At 41.1% G+C, this 24,011-nt stretch overlaps 1 protein-coding gene across 1 annotated transcript in view; it reads left to right on the top strand.

The window, feature by feature from the left end:
* Positions 1–21,518, top strand: part of esama (endothelial cell adhesion molecule a) — a 73,983-nt gene extending 52,465 nt beyond the window's left edge. Inside the window, exons 2-7 of the mRNA XM_039777929.1 lie at positions 10,565–10,716; positions 13,292–13,493; positions 14,215–14,370; positions 16,713–16,835; positions 17,507–17,639; positions 18,475–21,518. Coding sequence (XP_039633863.1) covers positions 10,565–10,716; positions 13,292–13,493; positions 14,215–14,370; positions 16,713–16,835; positions 17,507–17,639; positions 18,475–19,018 — 1,310 coding nt within the window. The 3' untranslated portion in view covers positions 19,019–21,518. The remainder of the gene's footprint in view (positions 1–10,564; positions 10,717–13,291; positions 13,494–14,214; positions 14,371–16,712; positions 16,836–17,506; positions 17,640–18,474) is intronic.
* The last annotated feature ends 2,493 nt before the right edge of the window (positions 21,519–24,011 follow it).

Here is a 24,011-nt window from a genome sequence, read left to right as displayed (position 1 = left end):
TGTAAATATTCTAGGGCTGCAACAAACCATTATTTTCATCGTTGAATCATCTGCCGATTCGTTGTTTGGTCTATAAAATGTCAGAAAATGGTAAAAAAAATAAATAAATGACGATCAGTGTCTCCCAAAGCCCGTCCTCAAATGTCTTGTTTTATCTCAAGAAACAGAAACTTGAGTGAAGAAACTACAATATATTCACATTTAAGAAGCTGGAATCAGAGATTTTTTGGGACTCAAACTTAATCAATTATCAAAAAACTTGGACGATTGATTTAATGGTTGACAACTCATCAATGAATCTTTGCAGTTCTACAATTCTGAATTCAGACAAACTTTCTATCAGCTGTCGAGGGAGCAAGTCCAGCATTGGAGACGTGTACATGTGTGTGTATTGCAGGAAGATAGAAAGCCATAAAAATAAACTTGGGCATGAACACACGCAGACTTCCACGGCTTCACACACACACACACACACACACACACACACACACACACACACACACACACACACACACACACACACACACACACACACTGTTGACCCTCCTGGCCTCACACTATCTCTGTTCCCCCAATTAGACAGATGCTTCCCTCTTCTCTCTCATCTCTCTCTCTCTCTCTCTCTCTCTCTCTCTCTCTCTCTCTCTCTCAGTGTATCCAGCTGATGAGTGGCTGGTAGTTTTGCAGCTCGAGGACAGAGACGACACACTCTTCTCTCTGAGAGTCCCACCGCTGTGTCTCTCCTTTAATTATACTGGAAAGAACGGCTATCGCACAGTTATCAGATGATGAGCTCTGCTCGGTCTCTTGCCCTGAGCCCCCTGTGTGAATGAGAAGCTGCGTGTGTGTGTGTGTGTGTGTGTGTGTGTGTGTGTGTGTGTGTGTGTGTGTGTGTGTGTGTGTGTGTGTGTGTGTGTGTGTGTGTGTGTGTTGGAGGACTCTTGTGCTTCTATGTTCGTGAGGACCAACTTTCTTAACATTAGTAGGATTCAGAAAAAAAACATTAAAAGTGAGCACTCTTTGGATTCTCACTGTAATGGGATTACTTTTGCATTATTCTTGTGTATGTGAAAAGTGAGTGGAGCATAGCTATTGTTTGGGAGGAGAGGAGGGTCACCAACTGGGAACTCATCTCAGTCCTGCCCCAGGGCCCCCTAGTGGTTTAATCCAAGCATGGTCCATAAATAGTTAGCATTTTTTTTTCCTTTTCAATATTTATCCTTCATTTCCTTTTAAAGTGTGTCAGTATCAGACAGAGGGAGATATAAATGCTTCTGCCTAAAGTGGGATTTCGGAGCTCTGAATGATTTTAAAGCAGATCTTTAGGCTTAATTTTGGCTTGTTACCAAGTTAAATGTTATCCAACATACAGTATTGCCACCTGGGTATTGGAGGTGGATATGTTTAGCCACCAGATATTTGAACTAGCGCTATCCTATTGCGTGCAGAGGGAATTTGAAAGACAACCGTTTATCCCGCCCCTCAGATTGAGCCCTGCCAATGGTGCGTTCCCAGACCCAACATATTGATGTGGGTCTGGCTTGTCAGGCTACACAAAAGGCACATTTTAAAAAAAAAGCAGCAAACTAGTAGGCAATAATCGATTATGGTCTGTCACCGCGTTGATGCAGAATCGCCCAGGGGTGCATCGATGCAATGATTAAATTCAACACCTACTCTACAAGCAGTGCTTGTGGGTTACTCTGTTCTGAATATGTGCTATTAAATATACACACACTGTATGTGCATGAAGGTAAAAGCATTGTCTTCATGTGTTATAGCTGTGAATGTGTGATGTTAGGTGTGACTAAATAATTCAGTGCTTAATATAAAAAAACACTAACTAACTAATGTACTGAGTGGTTGGAAAGGTGTGCAGTAAAACAAAGAGAGAAAGTAGTACTACTGTTCTTTGAAGTTATATGGCTGGGAAATGGCGTGTTTAAGAATATGTTGTTGGTTCATCGTGGAAACTAGCAGTCAAGTCATAATTGTCTAAAAGGTTACATAATGGGAGATAAATGAGTCAATTAACACTTGGTTGGTCTAGTGGGAGGGGCTTCAGATATATAAGCTTCTGGCCACCAGAGCATGGGGTTGTTCAGTCTGAGGGTGGCTTCAAACTATTGTTCAACCACGTTTTTTGTAAATAAAAGCACCTTCCCGTTTTGCAACTCAAACCATCGTTTTATCTCATTTTAGTCAGATTCCCAATGCTTTCTTAATCAGTTGTTACCATATTAGTTGTGCGGTGCGGGATCAAGCCCAGTGCCTTGTGTGACTGGCCAGTAGAGGGGAACCAAAGAGCTGAAGTCAGGGACTTTGTAGTCTATAGCCACGATGTTCCACTTTCGGGATTGCTCCGGTGCCGCCGGATGTGTGTCTTTTCACCGATGTCCGTTTCCTTCCGCTTCCTTTGTGTTGTAATTCTAAACTCTTCTGAGGATTTGTGAGGACTATGGTTAACTGCTCCTCAGATCTCTGCAGGGTAAATCCAGACAGCTAGCTAGACTATCTGTCCAATCAGAGTTTTCTGTTGAACGACTAAAACTACTTTTGAACGTACACATGTTCCACCAAAACAAGTTCCTTCCTGAGACTATTTTGCAGCGGCTCCATCCGGCCGTGTGGACTAGCCAGACCCTCCTCCTCAGCGCTGTGGAGGAAGGTCTGGCAAAGCGACACTAGGGACTTTGGCTCGTCTTAAACGTGCAATACAAAATGGTCAAGACTACTACTATTTTTTTTAATCATAAACCAACTTTACATTCACATTAATGTTCCCACTGTTATAACCTCCTCCTATTTCTGCTCTTAGACTTAGTTTAGACTCACTTTTATAATTTTTTTAAGGTTCAAATCAAAACCGTGCTTTGTTTGATGAATTTAGGTGTATGGTTCAAATATGTTATAATAATGATTAAGTATATTTTGTGAGCAGTTATACTAAGAACTATTGAGGGTAGAAATGGTAGTAGAAAAGCAATAAAAAAAAACTAAAACAGATCCAGATAGTAGCTTTGTGTTACAGCCCTCACATAGCACCCACATAACTATTAGTCAGTGTCCTCATATTACATTTACTTTACATTTACGAACGTAACAGTACATGCACGTCTGACACCTCCTGCGACCCTTCCAAGGAAGGAAGTAGAGCCGCAGTTTACTGACGAGGCAAACAAGCACGCTAATCTGTCAGTGAGAAATAATTCTCAAAATGTATTCCTGAGACTTTTCCATCTGCCTGAAAGCTTCTATAACACCTCAGTGTCTTCTTGGCGTACGGGTAAACATGGAACAGGTTTATGCAGACAACCATCAAATTATTAACATCGCAGCATGCGTTTATTTGATCTCACTCCTGTTTGTATTTCCTCCCACTTTGATGACAGAAGAACCACTAACCCAGATCAGATCTGGTGAAATGATATGCCCGTCCCGTGAGCTGGTTCAGTACTTTATCTCCATGAGAGAGCAAGGCATCACGTCTCCACCCAGCCTTCAGGGACAGGACTCACTCGTCCTCCATGGGGACATCTTTGCGACACTGAACTAATTCTCCCTGCTGATCATCCAGATTATAACATCTCGTCCTCATCTCTCGGGCCTTTTATCGCTCTTGTTCTCATCCTGTCCTCATCCTGTCCTCTCTTTCTTACATAAGGCTGTTCTGGAGTTTGATTTATGTAGAAAGAACGCGTCTTACCTATGACATTCTCATTCTCCATCTATTCCCCCCCAATCGCTTTAGCAGTTTACTCAAAGTGGCTGATATCGCTCTGAGAGGAAGCGACCGACCCACTCCACCCATCTTTTTAGCATGAAAGACGCTCGTCGAGGTCACCGTCATCAAAGTCTGCTCGGCTACTGCTTTATCTACAGTGAGGCCTGTGGAAGTAAACAGGCTCAATCTCAAGTGTTTCCTGTAATTACAAGATTTGCACATACAGAAACACACACACACACACACAGCAAACTATGTTCATCAATGGAAAGAACTGGCTCTGTTGTGCCTCCATAGAGCTCAAAGGAGCGCCAACCAACTCATGTGTACAATACACACTTGGCTCTGAGGCTCATACTCTCAACCCATGAATTAGATAACACTTCTTTGTTTTTTCAACACTGATATGTTGCCTGGAGTCCTATCCATACATTTGCACTGAGTCCATACATTATAACTGTACACACAATTGAGCTCAGCTTTTTTTTCACAACACTGTATTGAACACTGATGCATGAATAATGTGTGGCCAAAGAAACAGCTTAATTTTACTGTCGCTGTCAATAATACTGAAAGTGTGTGTGTGTGTGTGTGTGTGTGTGTGTGTGTGTGTGTGTGTGTGTGTGTGTGTGTGTGTGTGTGTGTGTGTGTGTGTGTGTGTGTGTGTGTGTGTGTGTGTGTCATTTCCTGGCCTGTCAAACTGAATTGTTTTGGATACATTTTTTCCCCCCAACAGCTTTCATAAAATTAGAATACTGGAAATCTACTGTAGTACATAGCTCTAGTATGTCCATACAGCAGTGAAACGGCTACTATTGTTTTAACTTTTATCTTACCTACTTATTTTTTGATTTTTTTTTTTTTCATACTTTATTGTGCCAATACATATCGTTAGCCCGGTTGATGTTTTAAACATGTTTTTAAACCCTTTACATTTAGTTTCAATTACTAAAACAGAAAACACAGTGCACACATAAAAAATAAAGTACCAGCACAGATGTTACTATCATAGTGGGCTTATACATATATATATATATATATATATATATATATATATATGCAAAAACATGCACATAATCAAGAAGAGAAAAAGAAATATGTATATATGTACACATACATACATTCATAGATTCATGCATACACGCATACATGATATACACATTTAGCTAATGACATGACAACTCACGGTTGCCGGTTACAGTAACACAACACGTTTTAGGGCTTTGGTTTGTTCAAACTGATAAGCACCTGCGTACATATATGCATATTTTTATCACGGGTTGGGTACTGTTTTTTTTATAAAGTTTGGAAAGCACTGCTTTAAAACCTACTATTTCCAAATATCCACTTCCGTACTGTAAGTCCTGCTACAAGTGCACACTTGAGTGCACACTTGTGAAGGCAGAAGGATGAATAAAAGCCACCTAACCATGAAACACCTTGTTAAATCCGACTTAGTGAAATTCACCCATTATCTTTCAGTGAGACCATCCAGACCTCATTACTCCCTTCATTCTCTCTACAGTGAGCCAGCTCGCTCCCATCTGCCCTGCCATCAGTCACCATGGAATATTTAAAGCCAATCGTCATGAAGCCTGCAGAGTGCATTTCAGAGCTGCCACGCTGGGAAAGATTAAGCCTCACTGACCAAATTAAGAGTGAAGAGTGAATGTTAGGAGTGTGATTTGTGCGCCCTTGTTCATCTCTCTATTTTATCCCTCTACTTTCTATCTCTCCATACATTCATTCATCTTTTTCTTCTGGTGGGGTGCACTCACATCGGGATCAGGGAGGATTTCTGTCAGGAAATCTTTTTAAAGCAGCACTTGGCAAGATTTGTATGGAGAAAAACACACCCGTCTAATCAGGCTAAATCCTGAAGAGAGGCCCATCTACACTAATGAGGAGCTGAAGATTTGGCCCATTTTCCAAAAATGAAATGTTGGTGTCTAGGTGATCCCTGCTGGGAAGTCTTGTTTGTACACTACAGGTCACAAATTGCAGATTTAGAACAAAATGCCACATTGTCTTTTCCACAATAGTGAGTAAGCACCAAATCCATGCAAAGCTGGACTCATCAGCAACAACTGAACCTCTTAAAGGGATAGTTTGGATATTTTGAAGTGGGGCTGTTTGAGGTACTTCTCCATACTCAGTGTGGTAGCTACAGTAGATGGTGGTCTGCACGCCCCCAGTTTGGAGAAAGAGGTAGGAGTATAGATACGGAAGCTAATAAGCATTGCATTCATTCTAATTACACAAGTCCGAAAATGTAAACCCCTGTTGCTTTAAGAATACAAGTCTATGATTGTGTTGTCTTTCTTATAATCCTTGTCCCAGAGATTGTCATTTTATGTCGGAGCGTCCATTCCTCCATCCTTTCTCATCCTTCTCTCCGTCACTTCCAGCAGCCACTCAGTGGAGTCTGTTACAGGCGTATACTGCAATCATCGGAGAGCTGCTCCACCTTGACTCTTTCTGTCATCTCTGCATGTGCACTGATCCTAGCATCCATCCATCAGTCAACATCTCTCCAGACAAGAGGTCTGCTTCTCACTGCTACAGCAAGTCTTCTCAGGGTCTAAAGATCGAATGACACAGTGAATCTCTTCGTCATCTCTTGGCCTTCCTTTCTCTTCCGTTTAGGCACCTTTCCTTTTTCCATTGTCCATCTTTTTTCATCCATCTCTTGCCTCGCCTCTGTCTTTATCATATTTCATTTTTTGCTTCATTGGCATGCCTTTCTCTATAACCCAAAACCGATAAGAAACATAATGAGTATCTCAGTGACATTTGAGTAAACACTTAATGTCATTAGCTTGGCGGGGGAAAGAACATCCATTTAAAATTTAATCTTACAGCTAGATTTTATTTAACACCAGGCATAAACCGTGATTGTAATCTTATTTCTTATATCTGAGTTTTCTGGAATAACAATGTACCAAATGCCAATATGAAACTAATGTGTAATGTGAATTGTGGCTCCCCTCAGCTTTATGTAGCTTTATATAGAGTTTCATCTCATCGTTCAGCTGTGGGGCTGCAACTTTACTGTGTTGGTTCACTCTCAGCGCTCTCATAGCAGCAGCAGGCAGCTGTTTTCAGCGGAAACAGCTCTGAAAACCCACTGTACACTACCTGCTCACAGCTAACAGCAGACAGACAGAGTTAGCAACTAGCTGGTGAGCATGGTGGAGCATTTAGCAGCTAACGAGACAGATATTTCCCTCCAGGAGTTGGTGGAGACCAAAAACAGAGCTGAATATCGGACTTTGATTCATCAGGTGGACACAAACGTGACTCCAAATGACTCCAATGTTCCTCCATAACTGCTCGATGTGTGTAAACTAGAGCTGCCCCCACTTAGTCGATTAGTCAACTAATCGGTCATTTTGGTCTTAGTCGACTAAGATTTCTTTGGTTAATTAGTCATTTTTAATGCTTTTTCATGCTGAATGACTTATTTCCAAGAAACTCATGTGCACATCTCTGGTAAACACAATAAAAAGGGGTGCTTTTGCATTATTCTTTGTAAGAGAAACTCAGTTTTACAAATCTGTCGATTAAATCAAATGATCGATTAGTCGACAAAAGCGTATGAGTGTTGGTCGACTAAGTAGACTACTTTAATCGAGGACAGCCCGAGTATAAAGCATCAGTTTGCCGACAATTCACCATATCAACTTACGTAATAGGTTGCATTCACACCTTGTTTCCACAGCCCACAAGTTCAAATGAACCTATTGGAGGTTGGAATATGAAAAGAAATGCCTAAAAGAAATGTTTTGTTCTGTAACAGGAGCTGTATATAAAAACTCAAATCAACAAAAGCTTAAACAAGTTGTTTTGACAATTGCACCACACCACATCAATCTGTCTTTCTCTCTTTAGCTGATAGCTGGTTCACCGTGTTCCGTGTTACCACCCTGATCTGCTAGAGTAAGCAAGCAGGACACTTCTTTCACTTGCATTGGGACTTTAAAGCAGTGCTAGGGAAATTTGCAAGTTGGTGGCCCCAAATGGCAGCAAGCATGAGGCAACTACTTGAATACTGAGGACTTCAATACCCAGAAGTCATGTACCATGACATTAGTCGACCACGTTTCTTCTTTGTAGTGTCTAGCTGGTGGAGATATAGTGAAGAGGTTCAGCTATGGCTGATGAGTCTGCTTCACACTTTAGGATTGGACTTTGCACTTACATTTGATTGCATCACTTCCTGTGCATGGAGAAATATTCTTGTTAGTGACAACTGGGGCACCCAAACAATGGCACCAATTAGGCTGAGTAGGATAGAATGTCTTTCTACATTCCCTGCTGCAGTACAGTGAAGACAGTTAATACAGTATGCATGGTGCATGTGGCTTTAAAATCACACTTTGTAGAGTGCCGTGTAGTGGAACAAGATTGTGTGTGCATGTAAGAGTGTGTGTGCATGTAAGTGGATGTCATTAGCTTGATTCCAATCTGTTTTTATTAGCGTTCACACGCAGGTCATGTCAATCACACACAACAGCACACACAGAAATCCCATACATTTTTTTTTTTTAAATGTGCCACATTTCTGCTTTGCATGCTTTCTGAGGAACACACACCTACACACTGAGAGCTGGCAGCTCTGTGACACTGATCAGAATTGACTCAGGTGCACATTCTCTCAATGTGGGAATCATTAAAAGGAATATTTGAGGAGAAAAGTCATGAAGGAAAAAGAGAAACCCTGCCTAGAGGAGAGGTCGGAAGGTTAGAGATGAGAGAAAGAGAAGACCAGGGGAGAGGCTGTGTGTGTGTGTGTGTGTGTGTGTGTGTGTGTGTGTGTGTGTGTGTGTGTGTGTGTGTGTGTGTGTGTGTGTGTGTGTGTGTGTGTGTGTGTGTGTGTGTGTGTGTGTGTGTGTGTGTCTTCTTTATTGTATCTCTGTCCGATTATTATCTCTGTTATGGTTGGGATGGACAGAGAATTAAAAGGCAGATGTACACTTTGTTCTTATTCACAGCATGATTCAAAGCAAAATCATGTTTTACCAAAGGAGGGAATGGTATCCACTTGCGACAACACCCTTAATTACTGTAAGCAAAAAAATTTTAATTAATCCATAAATTAAGCACAGTGATCTTAACTGAGCAACACAGCAAACACTGTCTCAGTCAAATATGTGCTTAAATACTTGAATGAATGTAGGTCATTTCCCTGACAGGTGACAGATTAAATATGTAACAGATGGTATCCACCTATAAAATGATTTTCAACAGGAAAACGTGAATATAAGCATGGAGAAAATGCATTCCAAATAAGTTTCTGTGAGTAGCAGATGGCCTTTGGCTCTCTGCTGCCCCTCTCTGGCCACGCATGTACATGTACACTGAGTAGTTCATTTCAGGCTGCTCCAGATAAATGAGCTGTCTTCTAGCTGTTCCCACTTAACAGCCTTAGGTGGATTCACACCATTGCGCTTTCTATTTCATTAAACTCATCGTTGGACCTTGACATAATGAATGCAGTTATCAACTAAACATGCAAGTTATTACAGATACTTGTACTTTGCAATAAAGACATGAATCCTAGTAAAACACGTTATTTCTTATTTGTTTCCCTTGTGATGAACCACAAATTTACTAGTGAGAAATATAGCATCAAGAAGATGATACCAATATTACTCCGCACACAATTATACGTAAACCTGACGTCTAGGGAATTATCTAACATAAAATTGTTGTTCATTGTCCTTCATTATGGTGTGTGCTAGCATACCTTCTGAGAAATGACTACTCTTAAGGTCATTTCTTAGCCTGACTGACACCAGACCCTTCTCAGTTGTAACTGAGAGTGGGTCTGGGAAAGGTTCATTGACAGTTCATTTCCAAAGGGGTGACTTTGGGGACATTGGAAATGGGTTTCAATGGGCTCTTCGCCAGACTGACTTGCAGAGCAAATCTCAAATTTGCCAGAAGTTCGTCAGGGTTTACCCAGGCTAGTCATTTCTACTGTTCCTGCAATGTTTTTTTTCCCAGGGGATCTCTGCACTACTGCAGCATTTTGTTTCTTTTTTTTTTTTTTTGCTCTCGTATCAACGTCACATATCAACGTCACATAAAGTCCCATAGAAATCCCTGAGAGCCAATCTTTTTAGAGATGTAGCATGCAGCTTGACAGATTGACTTCTTGCAGTGGCCTGTAAGAAACGGAGCTTGTGTCAGTTGTTCTGCGTTTCTGCTGCTCAGTAGCCTGATGACAAACACAAGATGTGTATTGTAGAGTTTTCACCTCCACAAGGGCTCCCCTGCATGGATATTCACCCAGCTGTGGTTGGTAGGAACAGCATTTGGAATGATTTTCAGGATAACGGATAGACTTGCCGATATACACCCTTACTAATGCGTATTTTCCTCAGCGTATTTTACCGTTTGGTATGTTCTTACTGCATAGACTTTCCTTTGTCTCGTGACATTCATGCAGGATGCTTAGTAGGACATTGTGTTTAGACATGAATGCTGTTATTATCATTTATGGTATGTCAAATCCCTTCCACACGCCATGTTTAGTCATTGTCATGAATAATGTGGGATCAGATCATAACTTGTGCTTGTGACATTTTTACATGACATATGAAGTGTTTAGTTTCATTGAAAGCTACAGCTGAATGAGTAATGATAATAAGGAATTAACTATTATTAATTAATTAGAACATGTTTTCTACTGTGTCAGCTTTGCAAGTAAACTTTTCAATGCTGTTATGAATACGGATTCATTCATCTTACAGCGAGTGTGGATGGAAACCTGGCCCGTTTTGCAGATGGCTCACACTGACAGTTTTCCTTTCTCTTCCCTTCCCCTCCATCCAGGCATTTGGGCCCAGATCCAGATGCCCCAACCCAGTATGGATGTGACCAAGGGCCAGAAGGTGGTGCTGAAGGCCTCGTACAGCGCAGCGCCAGGCAGTGACCCCAGCACCAACACCATCCTCTGGAACTTTGTCTCTAACAGCACCCAGCTGGTAAGGAAGAGAATGGGAGACCCTACCAACAGTCAAATATGGAGAACAGCTCCATATCCAATATACTGCAGTCTCTACAGCCCAGCAGGGACATCTTTTACTTTGCCTTCTGGGGCTATAATATCTGGGATTACAGTTATAACGGACGTTTGCCCTTCCTTATGTGTCTTATGCTTTTAATCTGGCAAAGCTCTTCCTTTGTAAACCCTTAGAAATGAATCCAAGACAAAAAAGGCTTAACGCTTTCATACAAACACTGTGGTTTTTCTTTACCGCTTTAATACACCGTACTGTAGGTTTTCTGCGTTAGGAAATTAAGATAAATGTTTTTTTTTCTAAATCAGATTATTTATGAAATCATTGCTGCGATAAAACATGAAATAAAGCAGAGGGGGTTTTGCGTAACAAGCCCATCTGACTCAACCCTGTATTGTTTTTGACACATTATCTAGAGACCTGGCCGTGGCTCAGCTTACATATCTGCCTCGGTCAGATGATTGGGCTGTACAGATGGACGGCCCAAAAGAGGATCACAATTAAAAAGGAGAACAGGGGAAAAGAGAACTCAGAGAGCTGGAAAAGAAACGGTTGCTTAAAAGTGAGGCTTTTGTTTTCATGTGCCTGTACAGCCATCCAGTGTCTCACTCTGCTCCACTGTCATTAGTAGCCAAAAAGATGAATCAAAAGAACACACTCTCACTACCTTCAAAGCCAAACCTAGAGGCCACAGTCTCTGTAGAGAGTTGTATGTGTATGGTATGCACAGCCATCCCAATGGGACGCAGTCTAGCAGCTCATTTGAGGTCATCACTGTGACAAACTAACTAAGCTGAACATTAAAAAAAAAAGTTCAGTCTTGTTCTTTTCCAAACTAAACCATTTTCTGATTCTACAGAAGGAAATCATACATGAATTTGGCTTTTCGTAGTGTCACATTGCCAGCTCTATCTCCACAGCACTGTGGAGTAAGGTCTGGCTACTCCATACTTACATTCTGGGATAGGAGAAAAAACACTCTGGGTTGTTTGCATTTCTTTAAACCAATCACAATCATCTTGGGCGGCACTCTCCGTGCGTTCATGGACATCGGAACGTTTCCGAGTGAAAACGTCACCATTCACGTAACGTCCTGTGGGAATCAGAGGTGGGAAACTGGGGCTGGATTTTGATACCCGAGTTTCCCAGTTGGTGACGCGTTGTTGACAACTGACGTTTGATGGAGGCGACTTTGGTTCACTGAACATATTTCAATGACAATAAACTGTTTATTGTGGACAAATGCCTCTGCCAAGAAACATACACAGACATAATATGTTTCAAATTATTCATAAATAGGCCTATGTATAAAAAAAAAAACACATTATCCGTGTCCTTTCCCGTTGGTTGTCCTGCAGATAACACAAACAAACACCTGGCGATGTGCTGTTTGGATGCTCGTATAAGAAAACAGCAGCAAATCTTTTGTTATTGTGGCCTCCATGTTTTCACACACCTGATGCTCTCGGCTACGGCCAACCATTGGTGGCAGTCATGCAAAAAGTTGTTATGCCAAACGCCAATATAACAGAAGAAGAAGAACGTGCATCCCGACCATGTGAACGCTGCCAGTCGGAAAAACAACGTAACCAGGGGGGCGGTGCCTGTTATTCCGAGGTGGCATGAACGCAGGGTAAGCTCTGGACTCAGCGACGGTGGCTCTGCTAAATAGTCTCAGGAAGGAACTTGTTTTGGTGGAACATTTGCATCCAGCAAAAGAAAACGCCACATACAATATTAAATGAAGTTAACTGTTGACACAATACAGTAAGGTTATCTATTTAAATTTGCTGATACATGGTTAAATCTCATTGGCTCTTACCAGTGTATCTCCGTGTGTACTTCGTCCACAGTAATCCCACAAATCAGTCCCAAAATGTCCCAGTTGTAAACATGTTCTTTGTAATTCTTTACAATCATTCCCTGAAAGAACCAAGCAGGCCTGTCTTGTTGCACCATCCACATTTTCTTCAAAACTTGTCATTTTCAGCGTGTAGGTCGCTAGCTACAAGTTTGTTGTTGTTTCCCGAAATGAAGAGATCTTTGCAAGGCGAGGGACATCCGGCGGAACATGGGGTTTGTAAAAAAAAAAAAAACCTCACTGACTTTTAATTGTCTGACTTAAATGTCTCCCCCGTTTGAAAAATGTGGCTGCTGGTAACTATTTCAGTGTGTACTACGGTAACAATTCAAATTCAGAAATATGAACTAGTTTGGATTTATCCTCTGCCTGGACAGTTCATGCCTTGTGTTCCAGCACCACAAGGGTTAGGTTGATGGAAATGGGCCACAGATGTGCAGTACATCATTCTTTCTATAAGACAATTTTATCAGTGGAGTACAATTTGTGTTCCATGTTAGGATTAAAAATTCTTTTGAGCCAGGATAACCGGCAAGCGTAATCATATCGACGTGGATGTCAACGAAACTGGTTCCTCTGTCGGAATATGGACAAATACTTCCCGAACTATGTGCTCACAAGCCTCTTTTATTTCCTGTTTCTCTACGTCTGACATGTGCTCTCTGTTCTGTTGTCCAGATCATCTCCTACACCAAAGGCTCCATGAGCGTGGGCAGCTCCCAGTTTAAGGGCCGCGTTGGTTTTAACGCCAACATGCCCTCCAGCGACGTGTCGCTGTACATCAACAACACGCAGGAGTCGGACTCAGGACGCTACCTCTGCCAGGTCATCATGCCTGATAACCCTGGCCTCACTGCTGAGCTCAGTCTGGACGTGAAGGGTAAGAACCACAGAAATGTTAATTTATATTAGGTCTGGGCTGTCTGGAATCTGAGACAAAGGAACCCAAGAGCACAACTCACGAGGCAAAAGGTAGAAGCAAAATGTCTTTTATTAGAAGCAACATCCAGGCAGGCAAAGGTATAAAAGGGGGTAAGGCTGAGGCGAAGTCCGAAAAACACAAACTAGGGTCAAAAACTAGATACAGATCAACAAACTAGACGGTGGCAAGCTAGGGCAAAAGCACTGAGACAATCTGGCAGAGATCTGAGGGGGAGACGAGCAGGTGAAGTGAATCTAGTGATGGGAGGGCAGGCAGATGGAAGTGGCAGGTTCTGAAATGACAGCAGAGTCGACACAGGCATAATTAAACAAACAGGAGGACTTCAACATTCTAAACCATGACATGGGCAATATATCGCTATTGATATATGAGACTAGATATTGTCTTCAATTTTGGATATTGTTATATGACACAAGTGTTGTCTTTTCCTGGTTTTAAAGGCTACATTACAGTGAAGTGATGTCATTTTCTGAACTTACCAGACTGTTCTAGCTGTTCTATGATTTGCTTTTACCCACTTAGTCATTATAATATAGTAAAAATATAGTAAATTGGATTTTTTTTTCCGTATCCGCCAGCTCTGATTTATATGTGTCTTACATTGAAAACTTGACTAAGAAAGATAGAAAGTAACCATTTTGTACCCGTCTGGTGCCAGTCCCTCCTGCGGTGCCTAAGTGCTCTCTATCAGGGAAGCCGGTGCTGAAGGGAAACGTGACTCTGAGCTGCTCATCCAGCGCTGGGAAGCCCATTCCTCTGTACAAGTGGAAGAAAACCAGTCCGACCTCGGAGGTCTTCTTCTCACCCATGCTCAGTGAGTGGAGTCAGCACACTAACTCATTATTATTATTATTATTATTATTATTATTATTATTATTCACGAGGAAGTAAGATTTATCTACCGGCTCCTGTTGCTGTCCTACCAACTTTTTATTATTTCAGATTTTTGTTTTGTGTTTTTGTAACCTTGGGATTTAACAGCAACTTTGGACATTAAAGCTAATTTACTGTGTAGATTAGATAGATAGACCTGTGTGTAGATTTTTGTTTATGTTATTATAACTTTTAGAGTCACTTTTAGATGGCATAAGCAACAGTACATTTTTATAGTCACCACACTCAGAAATATTTACATTTCAGGAAGCTCACTGCAGCAGTTTTTTATGTTAGATGAAATGATGATGGTGGTGCTGTTATATTAGGAGATGTTAGTTTTACTAATTTGTTGCATTTATCTCCAAGGAATAGTTCAACATTTCTATGGCAATAAGCTTGTTTGCTTTCTTTCTTTTGAGTCAGATGAGTGTATTATTGTTTTCCCACCTGCTTCCGGTCTTAATGCTAAGCTAACTATAGCTGGCTATAGCTTCAAATTGAGCGCACAGATATGGGAGTGGTATCAATCTTCTCATCTAACGCTCTGCAGGAAAGTCAATAAGCATATTTCCCCAAAACACATTTGATTCATTTGATTTGATTTTTGATTTGATTCATTCATTTGATTTGTTTCATTACTTACTATCTTACAATCCAAACGCCATACTGCTTCACTTTTTTTTTGTAACGTAGTGCTTAGTAATAAAGTCATAAATAAACGCATCTCCTGCAGCGCTCATGAAATATATTTGGCATAATCAATTAGAAAGGTTATATTTAAGTTTATTTTCATGCACACAGACTATTTAAGCAATATCTCATGACAAGCCACCGTATACTTTGCGTCAGGCTGGAAAACGCTCACTTAGCTGTGATATTATAATATTAATATATATATATTTAAATAAACTGCTTGATAAAATGAGATATTAAGACAACATAGTGGACACAAACAAGCAGAGTTTTTTTGGATGACATCATAACCATCACTAACCGTACATACACACCGCCGCCGACTTGAGCTTTAAAGTTACAGGAAGTCATTCATTTTCAACGGAAGCTTCTCTCCGCTGCAAGGAGTCGCGTTTTGGGCGTGTTGAGCGACCAGAGCGTCAAGCAGAAAGTTGAACTTTGGTCAACTTTATGGTAATGAGCGGTTCAGCGGCAAACGACCAGCAACCAATCGGAATATAGACGTCCTTCGCGCTGGCTGATCCCAGAGAAACATACGATGTAAACTTTGGTTCCTACCAAAACATTAGTTCCGAGAAAATGGAGGAAAAGCTCATCATCGCTGTCGCTGGGTTCCCCTATCATTTATGATATGACTTTGATTGCGTATAGGGAACCGGGTGCAGCTGACAACACTGTGAGGGGTGTTAGTAAGCTTGTTACCCTCGCAGTGCTGTCAGCTGCCCCCTCTCTCCCTCACATGCACGTGCACACACACAGTATCATTCACACAGGAAGTGCTGTGAGGCTGCCTTTGGGCTGAGAGGAGTGGCGTGCGGCTGACAACACTGTGAGGGGTGTTAGTAAAGTAAAGATTGAACATGATCGAACATAGAACGCTGCCACGTCAGAGAGGCCAAAGCGTCAAAAAGCTTCCCCGTACTTTTTGACCAGCGTCCTTGACAGGGCGGCCAGAGCTTCTTTTGCAGCTCAAGGCGGCGTCGGTGTGTACGTACAGCTAGAAGCGAAGAGGAATTATCATCTGAAGCAAGGCTGTTGGTTTTGTTTCAACATTGGCAGAGACACATTATGACCGGTCGTCCCCCACAGCATTTGGAGCGTTCAAACACTTCATTTCCTGCATTCTTGGGAATTGTTATGCAACAATTTGGGCCTCTTCTTCGTCAATTTATGGTGCAAAAGTCTTTCTTGACATTAAGAGAATTAATGAATTAATGCTCCAAAGTTTAAATCTACATAAACCTATCTTTAACCCCCCAATGTAGCACAAATAGACAACTCTTGTTTTTTTGAGCCCCCTGAACGGTTATTTTTACTTCTTTTGGGGAGTGGGTTGTCTTTCATATTTTTTGAGGGGGACAAATCTACCTCTTCTAAATATTGGGGGTGCATATCCCCTGCATCCCCCCTGAAATCTACACCTATGATCTGAAGAGTACAAGTCTGAATATTCATAATGCCTAAAGTCTAATGTGTCAAAGGAATGGATGCATCTGCAGTCGGATTGCGTGCTGTCATGTGTGTGCTGGTATGTCCATGACCATACGTACCTAACCCATGGAACCATGTGTATGCATGCTGCTTTAGATGAGAAGACGGGCACTCTGAAGCTGAACAACCTGAGCAGTAACATGTCAGGGAAGTACGTGTGCACGGCCAGCAACTCGGCCGGAGCCGAGAGCTGCTTCATCAACCTGGAGATCGTCACCTGTACGTATAGCACCCGACAAGTATCTTACCAGAAAATGGACTTTGGTAGAAGTTAAAGTCATCTTTTAGAACATTACTTGAGTAAAAGTCTGCTGTACTGTATCAAAAGTAAAAGTAAAGAAAAACTTTGATTATGAACTTTATTGTGGCTTCCTTACAGTAATAAAGTAGTACTGTTCAGGGTTTCCACTCCTTCTTAAACATCAAATTCAAAGTCGGACATCAACAGAGACAAAAACAGAATTTTAAATTTTTTTGTGAGGAAGAATCTTTCACTCCAAGAAACGAGTAACGAAGAAGCTTAGGGTAAAGGTAGTGGAGGAAAAGTATCCATTTTATTTAGGAAAAGTAGTGGAGGAAAAGGGAAAGTTTCCAGAAATATAAATAACAAAGTAAAGTACAGATACCTGAAAATTCCACTTAAGTACAGTAACAAAGTATTTCTTACATTACAACATTGCCAACAAGAAATGTTCCAAGTTGGAATCAGACCATTTTGTGGTTAAGCTAGTGTCTGCATACTTATAATGTGACAACTCCTATCTTACACACTCATCTGAGACATTTGTTTAACAGAAAAAAAAACATTCCCAAAAACAGTATGTATGCTACGTAGACATATGTGCTTTGATGACATGTAATTACTGTGTGTCCTCTGATTCTTCCTGTAGCCACTAATGTGGGGATGATTGTTGGCGCCACGGTGGGCTCAGTGGTTTGCTTCATCTTCCTCCTCCTCATCTGCCTCGTTTTCCTGATGAAGAGGCGGCGAGACAACGAGGACGACATGGCCAACGAAATCAAGTGAGTTCATGTGGCTTCCCTCCAAGCCTTTCTCACTGGCCACGTATCCTTTACACCAGGGATCTTCAACAGGGGGTCCTCACAGTCAGTCATCCTAAGTCAACACATTCTATTACTGCATCATGTCAGCATACATACAGCATCCGGGGAGAGTCCAAATTATTGTTAATTTTTTCAAAGTTTTTACAAAAATTAAAAAGTCTTAACATGAATTAGCAAATATAAATCCCCACTGCCTACTGGCCTATAGGCAAGTTAGTCAATAAGGCCATCCACACATACAGGTAATACTAATGATTCACTGTGCTACATGTAACATGTAAACATGATTTATAAAAGCATGCCAACAATTAATAGCTTAGTATTCAAGGCATTAAAAAGGTATGTGTAAAGGCTTTAGGCTGCCCTACATGTTATTGTAGGCCCAGTTTAATCTGCAACTTCATTTTTATACTATATATGTAGTAGGGGGTCCCTGCTCTCTCTCTCTCTCAGTTAAGGGGGGTCCTTGGCTTTAAAAATGTTGAAGACCCCTGCTTCACACAATATTCTCTAATGACAAATACATTTCTCATAATGGAACGTTCCAAAACAGTAATTAAGTAAGTAAAGTAAGTAAAGTAGAGTTTATTTATAAAGCACTTTTCATAGATACAAATTACAAAGTGCTTTACAATAAAGTGAAATACAATAAATTAAAGACATGAGAATACAAAGAAAACAAATCACCGTCATGGGACAATAAATATCTATCTAAAAATAAAGATAAAAAAATACAAAGTTGCTCATCACTAGTGTAAACAGTGAGCTGACTGTGTGTCCTGTCCCCGTCCAGGGAGGACGCTCAGGCTCCCAAGCACGTGTCCTGGGCTAAGGGTGGCCTGGGTTCAGATACCATCTCCAAGAATGGCACCCTGTCCTCCATCGCCTCCAGCCCCCACCATAAAGAACCCTCCCACCACCACCACAACCACCACCACCTGCAGCAGTACCCGCAGCGCCCCCCTTCAGACACCGCCTCCATCATCACCGCCACGGGCAGCATGGCCGGCTACCGCCCGTCCCGACACCATGGAGCCTCCACCCCCACCCCCAGCCACTACAGCTACAACAACAACACCGCCCTGCCCCGTGGCCAGGCCGTCCCCCCCGAGGCCGGCACCGATGGGAGCTCCCTGCCCAGACCGGAGCGCTACGCCCAGCTGCCCCAGGCCCAGCTGCTGCCCCACGCCGCCTACAGCCAGCCGCAGCCGCCGCTCCAGGCGGCTCCCTCCCCGCCACCGCTGCCCACCTCCACCGTCACAGCCTCCAACATCACCCGCATGGGAGGGGTGCCCATCATGGTGCCTGCACAGAACCAGGCCGGATCGTTGGTCTAACTCCTGCTGCCTGCGATGACAAAACAGTGCTTTTGACAAAAACGGTGGAACACTGGCCCTTTCCACTCTCTCTGGTTTTCATTTTTAAAGGGAACACGTTAACTACTATTTAGCAAAGAATTACAGTAGATGAAAAGGTCAAACTCATGTTTTGACGCTTTGCTTTCGCGCTAAGAAGCTTGATTGCTGCAGACTGTTTACTTGCTTTAAGTATACTTACATAAGTCTTTTATATTCTGTATGCACTGTATACATTGCAAACTATGTATAGATATGATTTTCATACATTTGTCCAGTATCCTCTTTTGTACTTAATTGTTGCATTTCTAATATTTTATTTGCTGTATTTAGTTATTTTCAAATGTAGCTTTTTAAATGTCATGTTATGTATTGTTTCCTCCTGCCACCCTAGTTCCACAGAGTGAGCAGCGTATGGATCATGTGCGTGCGTGTGTCACAGATGAATATACAGATGAAATAAGAAGAGGGTTACGCAGGTCTGCGCTACTCCGTCCATCATCTTTACTCAAAAACTACCCAAAGGAGGAATTATCAAGACCAAAATAGGTTTAAGCACAAAATATCAGTACTGTTCAGAGGAGAGAATGTTGCTCAAAGTGAAGTTAGTGAGTACTGGGTGTAATATATAAAGATCTATGTATTATTAATGAATCTTTTTTTTTTCAAGATAACGTTATAAATATGATAAAGTTTGACATTGCAAAGTATCCTAATCCCTTTTTTTGGGCTTTACTTCTGTCAGTGGTTCAGCTTATAAAATGCTCTTAGACTCAATTCTTTAAACACAGATTAGCAAAAGCTTCTTATAATATTGAGCACTATTCAGAACTGCAGTACGGTGACTTTGCTAGTGCACGAGTCCACACTTGTCCTAATTTCAACTTGCCTGCAGAATGGAAATTGTAAATAGGGTATTTTTTTCTGATACATGTGCGACATACAGCATAGCGTAGTGTTGGCCACAGCCTGAATGGAACATATAGGACAGGTCGTATGTTTGCCTGCAACACTGGAGCCTGAACCAAAGATATACAGTATGTAACGCTTCGTTATTTCAACACGCTCTCTTTATATGTTGTAGTTTATTTTCTAGTGCAGGTCAGTGGAAGAAGAATCGGTTTATATCTATATAAAAGGGAGGGATTTGTATTCACAAAAGGCCCCCCCCCCAAAAAAAAAGTTGTAACAAAACCTACGTATGCCCTTGGCGGAGTACATCTGCAAATTTAAAGCAAGCTACAGAATATTGTCAAATATACAGTATGTTGGCTTAACATTACTGAAACAAATAAGCATTGGAATTTGGTTCAAAGGTTTCCATTAAAAAACGGAAATATCTGTGCATCTTTCATCTTTTATTTTTTTTTTTTATTATTTTTGGGGCATTTTCGGCCTTTATTTTGACAGGACAGCTGAAGACATGAAAGGGGAGAGAGAGGGGGAATGACATGCAGCAAAGGAGTCGAATTCTGGTCCGCTGTGACGAGGAGTAAACCTCTACCGACTGAGCTATCCGGGCGCCCAACAGTGCATCTTTTTAATACACGATAATTCATGTATTACACTGCTCTATTACACAGATCTCTGTTCAGTCAGTATGAATAAGAACAGCTGTAGCTCATGATAGATGTATTAACAATGTCAGCTTAGTTTTTATATTCAAACATCTGTATTGCAGAGTCAGAATGTATCCAGATGGCCAATGATCTTAGCATATTTACACTGAAGGGTTCAAGAACGAACATGAACTGTGGTATCAAATACATGTTTTCCGAGTATATTTAATCGTGGCTTTTTTCTTTCTTACTCTGGCCACTTTCAAGTCACACCAATGCCTGTTGAAATATCATTTTGATTTGGAAAAGAAAAGAAAAACAGATGTATGTATAACAAAAGTGATCCTACATGATCAACATCTATCCTGCTGTATGCTGTCGTTACACTGGAGCACATTTTTGTGCACAGGATGTCAAAATAACAACACAGTTCTCAAATGAATCGTTTGGAACGTGACGATGTTGAAGAGAAACCTATTTTCCGGATGATTTCTGAACGTTGTTCTCTGTTTGACCCAGGCTGGACAGGATAGTGGTAGTTGTGTCTCGAAGCGTTGGCAGTGTAGTTGAGGTTTGTATTGTTTTTAATACATTGACGCAAAAACGGAAAGAGTTCACGTGGGAAGTTGTGAGGAAACGATGTCGATGGGACAGCTACAGGGTTTTAACTTGTGAAAGTGTAAATTATGGACATTACAATGTATTCAAGACAAGCCTTTATTTTTATACAGTGATGTATAAGAGCTAGAGAAGTGCTCCGTGTCAGTGAGTTATAAACCATGATGGATTGTATAACTGTGCTCATGTATGCAGTAGGCTTAAACTGTGGACATTGATGTGCAGTGTGAACTCATCCTTCATATTTATGTTCATGGAAAATGCTTTGTATAAAATTTACAATTAAAAGACAAATGATCAGTTCAGTGTGTGTGTTTGTGTGTGTGTGTGTGTGTGTGTGTGTGTGTGTGTGTGTGTGTGTGTGTGTGTGTGTGTGTGTGTGTGTGTGTGTGTGTGTGTTTCCACCAAGCTTCCAAAATGGCCTTTTTTTTAAAGATTTTAACCGTATTTTTAAGCTTACAGCATGGAGGTGCACTGACTACATTCTACTGCTAAGTAAATGTAATCAAATACTGTACTAAAGTACAAATGTTGAGGTACTTGTACTATACTTGAGTCTTTTCATTCCACTTTCTACTTCTACTCCGCTACATCTCAGAGAGAAATATTGTACTTTTTACTCCGCTACATTCATCTGTTACAGCTTTAGTTACTAGTTACTTTAGTTACTCCACTACATTCATCTGTTACAGCTTTAGTTACTAGTTACTTTAGTTACTCCACTACATTCATCTGTTACAGCTTTAGTTACTAGTTACTTTACACATTGAGATTCCTGCTCACAAAACACATGTAGTTTATAAAATCTGATGTTTGATTCTAAAGTAAACTAGCCAACAATATAACCTACAAGTCCAGCTGAGATGATGAGACCATTAAACACACCTGGTTGGATCCTTTACTCTTTCTACAATGGGAGGAGAGTTCTGCAGAACCAGAAACACGTTAAATGGCTTCTAGTGTGTTTATTAATCATATATGTAGCTGCAGTGCAGTCATGTCATCATCTGCCCTCCACTGGCCATTAAGTGGTTACACGCACTATTTGAAGTAAAGTAACTATCCTAATTCATTTTAAATTCTTATAGTAGGATTTATGTATTTCGGTCACTATTTGTTGCACATTTCTAGAGGTCATCCTGAGATTTAAAGTGAACCACCAGAGGGCAGCAAGTTAACTCTGTTTGGGAAATACAGGAGAAGTGGGAAAGGAAACCTCCATTTAAACTTTAATAAACTTAACCCTTTTCTGCACATCATTGTCCCAAGGTAACAGGGATTTTTAATTTGTACATATTGTAATATTTGCAGTCCTGTTGAGTGAAGTTGGTATAATGTTGCATTCCAAGAAATGTGTAAATATTGAAATATGTTATTCATAGGAGACCCCCCCCCCCCACACCCATACAGTTTAATTTATTGTCTATTAATTATTTTTATAAGATGCTTAGATGTAGTTAACGGCTAAAATGAGGAGTGAAGTTTGTATAATGTAGCCTCGTGAGACCGTCCTGATCTCGCGAGCTCCAGTTTCCCCACTTGCAGATCAGTCTGGCATCTTGAGCTCTTCTCTTAATACATCCATGCTTAACATAGAGAAAATTTGGGGCGTGTGGCCAAACGACCGAACAATTAGCGTTGTTTTTTTTAGGCTTTTCTCGGAGGAAAAGATGTTTTTGCTCTTCTCCCGACTGGTTTCGGCAAACGTTTGATCTGATTGGTTGATTTGGCCCGTCTATCACCAACATCGGTGGTGATAGACAGATGGTTTATCCAATCAGGTATATAACCAGTATTTTTGCCCCTTCCCAAAAGTTCTCCAACGGTAAGTTCCCAGATGGATATGCCGAGAAAACGCGAAGCAATCCGTCTGGCGGAGTCAGGTTAGATATAATGTTGCATTCCAAGAAATATGTAAATATTGAAATATGTTATTCATAGGGACCCCCCCCCCATACAGTTTAATTTCTTGTCTATTAATTATTTTTATTTGAAGATGGTTAATACAGTATGTAGTTAACACTAAAAAGACCTAGTGGTGTAAAAGTCATTTGCACTCCCGCCACTAGGCGGAGACATTGACCAGTGAACGGCAAAGTGAACTCTAAACTAACGTGAGTTTTGCTAAACTTTCTGTTTATGGGCAGCCATTACGCTCGGTGATTACCAGTGCAAGAAATGTCTTTCTTCTGTTAATTACAGGTAAATAAGCATAATGAATCGAAACGTGATAATACGTTCATGTCTTCACTTTAGTGAATATTGTTCCTGACGCGTGTTTTTATAGTTTAGTACGTTAATAGCATCACACACGGTAGCCCTGCAGTTAGCTTGTTAGCTAAGTCTGTGCTTTACGTGTTCGGCTAATGTGATGTGTGAACTGTGATGATTTGGTTTATTTTTGTTATTCACAGCCAGAAGCGATTAAGGGTTTATGTTATCCCTTGTGTTAGATGAATCTGTGTTGCATAGCTATCGTGTTTTTATAGTTTAATAATACATTAATACTATCACACACGCTAGCACTGCAGTTAGCTAAACCTGGGTTGTAGCCGGTGGCGACTGGTCATTAGGGGCAGGTGCGGCACAGCCCCACCTCTTGTCAACCGAAAAGAAATGCAAACAAATGTTATGTTATTTTTAATTAATTCAAGATAATAATCATCTATAATTTATTATCTTCTATGTATGTAACTTTTTTAAACTGCATATAATTCGTGGTAGGATTTTATTTTACATTCTGCCTTGCTGCTTCAGACTGCGTTCTCCCGTGTTCGCGCTAGACTAGCTACGGCAGC

The sequence above is a fragment of the Perca fluviatilis genome, chromosome 16, assembly GCF_010015445.1.
Source record: "Perca fluviatilis chromosome 16, GENO_Pfluv_1.0, whole genome shotgun sequence".
Taxonomy (NCBI): Eukaryota; Metazoa; Chordata; class Actinopteri; order Perciformes; family Percidae; genus Perca; species Perca fluviatilis.
Note: the sequence above shows the minus strand (reverse complement) of the source record. Positions and strands in the feature narration are given on the sequence as shown.